The sequence below is a fragment of the Drosophila mojavensis genome, unplaced genomic scaffold (genome assembly GCF_018153725.1).
Source record: "Drosophila mojavensis isolate 15081-1352.22 unplaced genomic scaffold, ASM1815372v1 contig_231, whole genome shotgun sequence".
NCBI classification, from domain to species: domain Eukaryota; kingdom Metazoa; phylum Arthropoda; class Insecta; order Diptera; family Drosophilidae; genus Drosophila; species Drosophila mojavensis.
In genome coordinates this window covers 4,872,605-4,883,615 of record NW_025318772.1, presented here as the reverse complement: position 1 = coordinate 4,883,615, position 11,011 = coordinate 4,872,605, and the positions used below count along the sequence as shown (strand labels likewise).

General features: G+C 47.1%; 2 protein-coding genes across 3 annotated transcripts in view; one reads left to right on the top strand and one right to left on the bottom strand.

Annotated features, from left to right (window-relative positions):
- Window positions 1-198: 198 nt before the first annotated feature.
- LOC6574972 (WD repeat-containing protein 91) lies at window positions 199-1,560 on the top strand. The gene is made up of 3 exons (XM_002000963.4): window positions 199-573; window positions 630-770; window positions 829-1,560. The coding sequence occupies exons 1-3, from the start codon at window positions 330-332 to the stop codon at window positions 1,401-1,403; spliced, it is 960 nt and encodes a 319-aa protein (XP_002000999.1). The 5' UTR covers window positions 199-329; the 3' UTR covers window positions 1,404-1,560.
- Window positions 1,435-11,011, bottom strand: part of LOC6574971 — a 42,936-nt gene continuing 33,359 nt past the window's right edge. Inside the window, exons 5-6 of one of the 2 annotated variants that reach the window (XM_002000962.4) lie at window positions 6,037-8,834; window positions 1,435-3,144 (exon numbers count right to left, since the gene is read on the bottom strand). In XM_002000962.4, coding sequence (XP_002000998.1) covers window positions 2,021-3,144; window positions 6,037-8,834 — 3,922 coding nt within the window. In that variant the 3' untranslated portion in view covers window positions 1,435-2,020. The remainder of the gene's footprint in view (window positions 3,145-6,036; window positions 8,835-11,011) is intronic. The other variant, XM_015167771.3, reaches the window with a different exon arrangement.

Below are 11,011 nucleotides of genomic sequence, written 5' to 3'. Positions count from 1 at the left end.
AGCACCGCCATTTATCATATCTCGAAGCAATTTTCAATAGAAAATTGGAGCTACAAATATTTGTTCACTCTATAGCCTACGGTATATGAGTTTTTATTATTTTAAATAGTATATTAAACCGAAAATCTACCCTGAACAATGTGACCAGCGTAGCGAAATACTTTGCGGCGAATTCACCGTATGAGCTTCTTTTCACCTCGGACTTATCATACAGAAAATTTGGATCCACGGCGAATTGAATCATAAACACGGATGTTGAGGAGCTACTTTTCTTTTCTTAATAAATATTCCTGAGCGCTACATTGATATATTCTGTGTAAATAAATATAATGGCTCAGGTTGCTTATATAGACAGCATGCTGCGAGAGTATCTAGTTTTTCGGGGGTACTCAAATACACTGAAAGCCCTGGATGTGGAGCAGCGAAACGAAAAGGATCAACATTTTCGTGCCGAGCGTTTAATAGAACATTTTAATGCTGCCGTGCAGTCATCGGATCTAAAGGCGCTCCGCGCACTTTGGTTGCACTTGGAGAACAACCTGTTTAGTAAGCTGGATCACACATATGCCACTGGTAAGCCAAAATGCTCTTCATGCATATTGATTTTTAATATTTTATTTTATGTGTAGCCGTCAAGAAGTTGGAAAACAGCCTGCTAAAGTATTATTTGGTGTCGGCGTACAGTAACAATAAATCTGACAAAATTTCAGAGTTCTTCAATAAATTGGCCAGCGAGCTGCAACAGCAAAGCGAATGGAAGGACTGGTTCTGTAAGAAAATCAACCAAATGTCTATCCAAGTCCCATTTAAAATGAGATTCCTTTTCAGTCTTCTCATTTTGTAAAAATGCCGAGGAGTCACCCATATTCGCCCTCTACTTTACCAAGCAGTGGCAGGATACACTGCTGCTGTCATTGCGTAACTTTCTGACCACTGTCTACCAGTGCTTGCCACAGCCAACCTTTGTGCGAGCCGAGCAGGAGGCTGCGTATATGCAGCGTCTTCAGGACGATAACACCCGACTGCGCGCCCGCCTGCTGCAGCTGCAGCAGGAACAACAACAGCAGCAGCAACAGCAGCTGGCCAGCGCATCTAGTTCACAGAATCTGAGCGGTGGCGAGGGCAGCAGTCGTCGTCGAAACGCGTGCCGACATCAACAGAGCCTGAGCGACATTTTGCCCTTTGACATCAGTCCACCGGGTCACATAGTTGATGACTTTTGTATTATTGCCTCCGAGGCGAACATTGTGGGTCAAGCCAGCGAGGGGCAAGCAAGGGGACTTAAATTGCTCATACGAAACATTGGGTCCGGCAGCTCCCCGGTGCTGTCACGCAAGGATAATGGCGGGGACAAGTCGTCCAGCAAGCATAGATCCGGCAGCGTGGGCCGAAGTTGGATTTAGTTGAGTTTTAAATGAATAGGCAGTGGAAAAGTTTTTGATTTCGTTAAATATTTTATTTATTTGCGCTTCCTCCTAATCGAATAGACGTACAAAATAAAGAGCAAATGCATGTAAGGTATTATTTAATTGCAATAAATAACGTAAAATTACAAATAAATATCTGACGAGTCGTGTATAAAATACTTTGATCTATACAAGCGGCACATTTAAAAAAATACAATTTACTGTATAAGGGATATAATTGTATATAGCATTCATTCAGTAAGTATATTTATATCTAGAGCTGTATAAGCTGTATAATTTTGCATAAAGTAGCATCGATTTTGACTTGGAACGTAGAGATGCGTTCCCTTTAATATATATTATATAAGTAAATGCTATTTTCCAGCGTCCATCTATCGGTGCTGTGGGGAAGTGGGCGAAGCGCCAAGTGCGATTGCTTATCTAGATTTACGTTTGCTTATGGAATATGTATAAATGTACGTATGCTCCTATGTATTTATGTATGTATGCATATGTATATGTATATGATTGCGGGCATTTCCCATTTTCCACCTCCCCCTTCCTTAGACGGACAACAGCGACAGGTTTGACCCGCATTTGCTGTCCCCAATTCCTTAGAGCGCCGTCTCAAAAGCTGGCAGTGATGTGGGCGCACTCACATATTTATTGCTCTCTGCGCTGATTGCTCCAACTACTGCGGCCGAGGCGCCGCCATTCCTGCCAAAGTTGGGCTTCAGCTCGCCCCGCATAAAGTTATTCTCCTCGGTTTGCAAAAAGAAATTCCGCTTCAGATCGAAACTGGAGACGGCCACGGAGCTGGGGCTATTGCTGTTGGCCACGGTGCACGCCGCCGTCTCATCCGCCTCGGAGCCGGCCCGGGAGCCGCCGCTGTTATTGGAGTGATCCTCATCGCTGTTGGCCTCCGGTATTGTGGTTGACATGATGTCCGTGCGTGGCACAACGGACGCGACCGCAGCATTGGGTCCGCGTATTTTCGGCACAAAAGTCTTGGAGGGCGATCCGAATTGGCCCTGGCGCAACATTCTGCGGTTGGCAAACGTCTTTGGCGAGCCGCTCAGATCGAGCAGCTTTAAGCTGGAGTTCAACGTTGGCTTCGACGCACCAGGCGTCGCAGAGGCCGTCTTCTGACCCGGTCCATTGGCATTGCTCGTCGGCGCCGAGGTCTTCTTGAGCAACTCCACGGCAGACACCTTGCGCTGCACGGGGCTCGTCTTGGCTGATTTGGCCAGCAACAGCTTCTTGAAGTCCATCAGCGTCGTCTTGCTCTGACCAATGCGATCCGCACATGTGTTCAGTCGCTCCGGCGCATCATCTTTCCAGTTGCGTGACGGCTGCTTCATGGGCGGCACATTCTCCGTGGCGCTCGTCTCAGACCGCGTGGGCGTTGAGGTCAGAAAGACGCCGTTGCCATTCCCTGGCACAATGGGCGACATGTTGCTGGCGACATTAGCTGTTGCTGAAGCATTTCCGGGTGTGGCGGCTCCGGCGGCGGTTGCGGCAGCTGCACGTGCTGCACGATCGGCACGTCGTATGGGCGTGGCATAGAGATCATCCCGGCATGTGGCATTGCCGCTGGACAACGGCTTTGGCTGGCTGCGTCGGCTCTGCAGCGTCCAATAAACGGGCGCATTGCGCTGAAAGGGCGTGGCATCGCTGGCCTGTGTATTCAACTGTGCGGGCTGCACTTGCTCATAGATATTAGAGAAACGTTGATACCCTACGGAAAACAAAAGGTCAAACAAAATTCTTTAATGGAAGTTGAAGTAATTTTGCACAGAATTGCATTAGCTGTTTTAGTAGGCGTTTTGTTTTTGGTTTTTTGTTCTCTTATTAAGTGCATTTACCCAGTAAAAGGAGGAAGATAACTCAATTGATAAAAGCATTCAAGCAAGGACAAACCGTACGTACCTGTGGGCCGCTTTTACCTGCCTGTGTGGAGCGAGTGTATATATATGTACAAGTGGTGCAATGGATGCGTTGCATGATGGTGGGTTGGGTGGGTTGGTGGGTGTGGTGCGGTGCAGTGTCTATGGTATAACCATGCCCATTTTATGCAGTGAATGAATCAATTTTCTTTTCTTTTTTCTGTTACACAAAGCCAATGATTGATGCGAGTTTCTATTTTTCTTTTGCTTTCAGTTTTCTTTTCATTTTTTTTTTCAATTTTATTTTTATTCTTGCATTACTTACGATCGGTGGGTTTAGTTTTTGTATGGAATGTGATTGAACTTAGGAGCTCTACTTAGCTAACTATGTCGTACTTAAGGTGTTTAACTTATCGTTTGCAAATTAGGCGCTAATTTTTTAAAAATTAAGCCAATCAACTACAAACTGTTATGATTCTCGTTAGTTGGGCAAGGTGCAAAAAACTACTACTACTACACAAGACATATATACACACATACATACATAAACAATCAAAGTTATGCAATAGAAGTTTTCTGCACGCTTGTTTATTGATAATTGAATTCATAAATAAAACATTCAATTTTCCAATTTTAAATTTCGAATCTTAAAAAATTAGCGTCTTAATTTGTGTTAAATTTATCAACTTAATGCATACAGGTGATAATTATTTTAATTAATTGAATTTTTTCTTTTAACAAAACATAAACGGTGCAAAAAACTTTATCAAACAAATCAGCTTAAATATTATAATTAGTTACAGTTAGGAATTGACATTAGTTGACAAAAAAATAAAATAATAAAGAAACATATAGTTTAAGTACACACACATACATAACACTTAATTACAGGTGATGGTTAAGTAGAGGCAAACAGTTAGTTAAACAAATCAAAATTTGTGCAAAATTTGTAAATTTAAAAACGGAACAAAATTTGCATAAATATTAAGAATACAAAAATATGATATTAACAAACTTTAGTTTATAAAATAGCTCGCATTTCAAGTGTACAGCTGAAAGAGAAGTTAAGCATTCGGTTTGACTCCTTTAGCAACGATGTGGCAACGCTAGCAATTGACTTCGGCTAGCGTGTGGCTAGAGCCGTTACAGAAGACAAACTCCTGGATGACTCTGTGAGGTCTGTTCGTAAATTGAATGGAACGAGCTTGGCCATTGAACTGCCAATGAATAGCGCTAGGAACTCGCTTCTGGCAACACTAGCCCATTGAACACGTACGAAACAAAGAGTTGGCTGTGTGCGCTGACTAAGAGACTAGGAGACTAACAGAAAGGATGCCAGACCACAGCCAAGATAGACGACAATTACTTTGTAGTGTTTGCTCAAGACGCCCACTTGAGAGCGTGCGGCAGAGTGGAGGCTGGCGTGGAATGGTTTCCAGCTGCATGAAGAGAGACTGCAACTGTTGTTGCTGCGGCTGCGGCTGCTGCAGCTATTTTCTAACTAAAGGTCAAGTTAAAGACAAGTTAATGAGCCGCTGCGCTTTACCAGATTTCCGTTACCTCAAACTTTTGCAAGAGGCGTTGGCGTCGAGCGCTGTTATCCTCGTTGGGCTTGATTATTCTGAAGGGTCGCAGCAAGACACTCTCCACAAAAGACCTGTGGTATCTGCTGTGTGGCGTGGGCATGTGCGGCTCTGCCCCTGACTCGTCCTCCTCATCGGAGTCCGAGCTGCTGGCATTGCCGTTGCCATTGTCTGGCTGCACGTCGCCGTCTGCCACATGAAATGCGGTTGAGTCATCAAAGTTCTCTAGCGACTTGTTCTTCAAATAGGAGGAGTCAATGCAAGTGGTCGACAGGGAGAACTCATCGACCAGGCGCTCGAAGGATTTGGCGATTTTGCGTTCGGCTGGGCTGCCTGAATTGGTTGCCTTTGCAACCAACTGCAAGGTGTTCAGGTTGCGCAACTTGAGCGAACTTGTTGCATGCGACATGGGGGGCAATGCACTGTTGGCCGCTGCTGCCTGCAAATAGTTTTCCTTATTCATCTCCAGCTTCAGCTCGTCGTTGGCCAGCCTATAGCTGTTGTTGCGCTTCAGCGCCACAGAGCGGCTTTTGCTCTCAGTGGGCGTGGGCGTGGAGGTGGAATTCGTGTTGGAGCTGGGGCAGATGTCAGTTGCATTCGAAATGGAAAACTGCGTTTCAGCAATTGGGTCAATCGATAATGTCGGCAAAGTGGGCGTGGGCATTGCAACGGCCCCTGCTCGGCTAGCAGCTTTCCTATTTACTTTCATTCGGGGCGGCAGCTGTGGCGGTGGTGGGGACGCTGTTGCCAGCTGGGGGCTGAACTGGGGGTTAGTTGCTGTGGCAACAGCAACCCTCACTTGCGTGCTACACTCTGTGGGGGGACTTGGCTGTACACTTGAAATGCTGCTCATTGATGCGAATTTTGACTTGCTGAGCAACAAATTTGTTTGACTCTTGTTGTTGTTGTTGTTGTTCATGACGTTAAAAGTTGGTGTTGTTGCTGTTGTTGTTGATGTGGTAGTAGAGTGTAGTAGCGTATTATTTACAATGGCAAGGTTTGGGTCTAACAAAGCGGATAAGTTATTGCAGCTAGAATTTAATGGTTGTTGTTGCTGTTGTTGTTGTTGTTGTCGTTGCTGTTGCAGCTGCTGTTGCTCTGACAGTAGTTGTTGTAGTTGTAGTTGTGTCGTTGTTGTTGTTGTTGTCGTTGTTGCCTTACCTTCTTCCACGGAACTGACTGACGCCGTCGTCGCCGTCGATGATGATGAGTTGGTGGCCGTGGAGCCCGTCGATGAATTGGATTTGCCCGATGGCGACGGCATCATCATTCCAGCCGGTGCAATTGTCTCGTAAAACGGATTCGTATTGTTGGCCAGCAACTGCTTCTGGTCCTGGTAGCTACTGTTGCCTGGCTGATAGGCGGCTGTCATGGTGCTGCTGGCGGCTGTCGTCTTGCTGAGCGGCGATTTGGCTAATATGGGACGCACATTGGCCACTTTGCGATTGGCCGCGATGCCGCTGCCGCTTAATAACAATAATTTGGCGCTCTTTGTGGCTGCTGTTGTTGCTAGTCCTGTGCCCGCTGCTGTTCCCGTTGCACTTTCACCCGTGACGTCTCGCATTGCACTGAGCAACGCACTTTCGGTTTCCTTCACGTACGGCCCAGGTGCGAAGGTGGTGTGCGCTCCCTTGCGCCGCTTCAAGCTATCCGAATCGTATATGATGCGACCCTCGGCCGTTGTGCGCACCCGACGCTGAGCGCCGCTCGGCGAGATGAGCGACTTCTCCTCGCGCAACTCGCTGATCTCTGCATACATGGGCACGCCGCTCTCCAGCCCGCTGCAGGCCACACCAGACGACGGGGTGGCGGAAGCGGCGTCAGCAGGGGTTGCAGCAGCAGCTGTCGCTGTTGCCTGTGCGCAGGCTTCGCTCTTGTTACTGTCGCTGCCGCTGCCGCTGCCTGCCGCATGCCGACGCAAATGCTGTGGCAGCTCGTTGAGCGAAACGTATTCCGAGGGTTGCTGCTCGCTCGGCTTGCGAACTATGTCATTGGAATAGTAGATGGCGAGGTTGCTTTTGGCGCGATTCTCTCGCCTGTTGTTGTTGATGTTGTGGTGGTTGTTGTTGTTGTTGCTAATGTCCGCTATGGTCACATACTCGCCAGCCAAATCGTAAAGCTTATCGTCATTCACGGCGCTCGCCGAGGCTGGCTTCAGGGGCGAGCTTTTGCCGGGCGACCGTTTGATGGCTGGCAAAGCCACGCGGAGCTTTTCCAGCATGCTGCCGAAAGCTTTCGTTGGCGTCTGCTTCAGTTCGTTGAGGTTGTGGTCTTTGCTGTCCCTGCTGTGTGCGTTGGTAGGCGTCAGCTGCTCGGGCACATCCGATTCGCTGTCCACGTCCAGCTGCAGGCTGGTCAGCGTGCGTTCGGCATCCGCGTCCTGCGACTGCAGCTCATCGTCGTCGCTGGTCGTGGGCGTTATGATGCACATGGAGGGAATGCGCTTGGCATTCAGCGCCGTCTTCTGTTTGATGCGCTCAATGCGCTCAACGCCCTCCAGATCCGAGCACTCCGAGTGCTCCAGGTCGCCAGGCACGGGCAGAGCCGAGCGCAGCTGCTGCTGCTGCTGCTGATCATCATCCATATGTTTGGTCTGCTGCTGCTGCTGCCCTCCATCCTCGGACTTGCTCGATTGCTTCACATTGCGCTTGATGGTGCCGGTGCGCTCCAAGGTGCTGCCAATGGTGCTGCTGCTGTAGCTACGCTCCAGGGTGCTGCTGCTGGCGCTGTTGCTGTGGCTCTGGCTGTGCTTGCCCAGCGAGCTGCTGCGCTCGGGCACATCCGGCCCGGTGCAGACAGCCCCATTCATCAGGGTGGTGCACACAGTGCCCGCCGAGCTGGTGGTGGTCGATGTAGACCCGCGCCCGTACAGCTCATACTCGTTCTCCGCATTGAGCACCGTCTGATTGGACTGGCTGCCAAAGGAGTAGCTGCTCGTGTGCAGGCTCTGCTGCAGCGGCGTCATTGGCGGCTCCTCCTCCTTCAGCGTGCGCAGCCCGCTGTCCATGTGGAAGGACGTGTAATAGCCTTCGGTATCGCAGCTATAGGCCGAGCTGGTCTCATCGTCCAGATGATTCGGATAGCCGCCCGCATCGCCCTGCAGCTCCGGCGTGGCGGTGCCCTCGCTGGTGACGCTGCTCGAGGCGGATGTGTTGAGGAAGCGCCGCCGGCTCAGCATGGACGAGGGCGGGCCGCTGCTGCTGCACGGCTGGAAGCTGGACACGTTCAGCGAAGTGTTCGAGGCGCTCGACTTGGGCTGCATGGTTATCTCGCTGCCAATGGAGGCGCGTCCCGATTCTGAGCTGGCGCTCCAGTTGCCGCTGGACGAGTGCGGCTGCTCCTCCTTGCCGGCCGCATCCAGGCGATGCAGCCCATTGCGCCGCTGCCTGTTCAACGTGGCCGTCTCTCGCATCTTGACGTGCGCCGCCGCCAGCGAGGACAGCTGCAGCTTGCCGCGCAGCTGGCCGCTGCTGGACATGCTCATGCTCTTCTCGGATGAGGAATACGAGGGTTTTCGTTCGTGCGAAAACCGAGATTCACTCTTCTGCGCAATCAGATCGTGCACCACGCACTCGTCGTCAATGTCTCGCGTGGTGGCATCGCGCTTGGACTTGGACACGGCGCCCGGAGCGGCCGTCGAGCAGTGGCTGCTCGGCTCCGCTTTCTCCGTGGAGCTGTTCTGCGAACTGCACCCGCTGGTGTCCAGCTGGCTGGACTCGCCGACGCCGCTCAGCTCGCCATTGCGGTGCATAAACTTGAAGCGATTCCGGCCCCATTGCTTCAGCGAGTTCAGCCGGGTCAATGTGCTCTTCCCCTTGTCGTAGGGCAAGGCAACAGATTCCTTTTTTAAGAGGTCGCTGGATTTGCTGCGTCCGAATTTCTTGGATTTCTTTGTGGCATCCGCAGCCGCAGCGGGTGCTGGCGAGGTGGCATTTGATGGATTCTTCGATTCCGCATTGCTGTGGCGATTGGGGGAAAAATATTTTTGTTGTTGCATATTTTGTTGTTGTTTTTTGTAGTTGTTGTTGTTGTTGTGTGGTTGTTGTTGTTGTTGTTGTTGTTGTGGGGGAAACATAAAAAGAAAATATATATATATGTTTGGTTTATGGTTAGCTATTTTATAAGACTTGATGAAGATGTGTGCGATATTTGGTTAGAATTTATACCCAAACAGATGAGCAGAAACAGAGAGAAGTAGAGAGTGAGATAGAGGAGAGGCTGATAGAGAAGTAGAAAGAGACAGCGAGAGTGGGAAAAATCGTTTGCCAATCTATAAAAATTATTGTGAGGTGCGCGCCCAAAAAGAATTTTCCGAAATCAATTTTCATTTTATATTTTCGGTTTCTGCTTAATTTCAGATACATTATCATTTTTATTACAGAGCGAACATGAGTTTTGAGATACACACACACACATATATATACACACATACGAGCACAGCGTGATCTCGGAAAATGTAGATTAATTAATGGCACAGTTCAAAGTTGAATTTCCAAGCAAACATTTTCTTTTTCTGCTTTTCTTTCTGTTGCTGTTGTTGTTGTTGTTGCTGCTTTCTGTTGATTATTAAGAGCGATTACAACATCTACATTTTTGAGTGCCTCCAGACTGAAGTTTTCATTTCGTTTGTGGGGCAGCTGCTGCATGCACTTATTGACGACATAGGGATCACACACTCACACACACAGACGCACACTATGCAACGCTAATTATGCCGATAAGCAATGCTTTTCATTCAATTTTCTGTAGTTTCAACCCGAAAAATTAAAAAAAAAAAAATCTCAAATTTAGCGCTGCGCAACGAATTGGCTAGCAGGTCATCGTGAGTACGAAGACATTTCCTATATGCAATGCACCATATAATATGATATTTGAGCTCTTCAGAGGTCCGTTCCAAAAATAACTTAGATTATGCAAACAAACGTGATTTTAATACTGCGATGAAATATGAAGAACTTGAGATATGAAGAACTGTCAATATATATGTATTTTAATTATTTCAGGAACAAACAAGACCAGGGAGCATAAATATTTTAAAATAAATATTGTGGAGAAATAACAATGTATCTCGTAAATATAGTTAGAATATTTAAAGAAATGATATTTTTATGTTCAACTATATGTATATACTTTATACATTCTTTAAGTATTTAAAAATTCTTAAAAAAATATCATCATTTAATTTATTTTTTCTATATGGAAAACACTTTGAGCTGCCCTCGCAATTCACAGTTTGACGGGTAATTGGGTTCAGTTGAGTTCGTTTTTAGTTTGCTTTGCATATTTAATGCTGATCGCACAGATATTGAACAGCATTGGCATATATAGCACACACACACAAACATATATGTGCTGTGTGTGTGCGTGTGTGTGTGCAGTTTCATGTTGCATATGAAACGCAGTCAAACGGAATGACGACAACGTCGCAGGCTTCGTTCGTGGGTTTTGTGGGCAGACGACGCCAACAAAACAAATAAGATTTATGAAACTTTTAAGCAAAAGGCGTCAGCCAAATCCACTGAACAAGTACATAAGGAAAAAATAAAATAAAAAGAGCATAACCTAATACGAATTGTTGTTGCTGTTGGTTTTTGACTGGTTGGCAGAAATCCTCAGGAGAGAACGTGGCTCCACGCCTGATTTATGCTGATGATGCGCGCAGGCCGAGAGTTTGAGTGTGGGCTGCAGTTAACATGTTGCTGGGCCTGTGCAACATGGCAGCTGGCAACAATGTTGCCAAGGCAGTTGGCGAAACAATTTCTGTGTGTGGGTGGTTTGTGACTGCGCTGAAGGCATGAGGTGAATGTCTCGGATATGAATGAATTTTATGATAAATGAGAGCAATCTGTGTATGTTTGAGTGTGTGAGTGTATGAGTGTGTGTAATTGTGTTGGTTTCTAATGTTGAGTAATTTGTTAGGCTGTTTTTTGTTTCTCTTTTTTGTTTTTAATATATTTCATTTGTAATTTTTAATAGGCGTTTTGCAATTTTGGTTTTTAGATTTATTTTTGGCTGGCAGAAAAAAATTTTGTGTTAATTCGCTTGGCTGAAAAGAAAATTATGTTGCTTGCAAATCTTTGTAATTGGCATCGATTTGGACAGAACAAAATTATATATTTTAAACTATATATGCGAA

Coding starts and splice junctions, on each gene's coding strand:
- LOC6574972 (XM_002000963.4), top strand. CDS start 330: ATGGCTCAGGTTGCTTATATAGACAGCATGCTGCGAGAGTATCTAGTT. Junction 574..629: donor GGATCACACATATGCCACTG/GTAAGCCAAAAT, acceptor TTTTATGTGTAG/CCGTCAAGAAGTTGGAAAAC. Junction 771..828: donor CGAATGGAAGGACTGGTTCT/GTAAGAAAATCA, acceptor ATTCCTTTTCAG/TCTTCTCATTTTGTAAAAAT.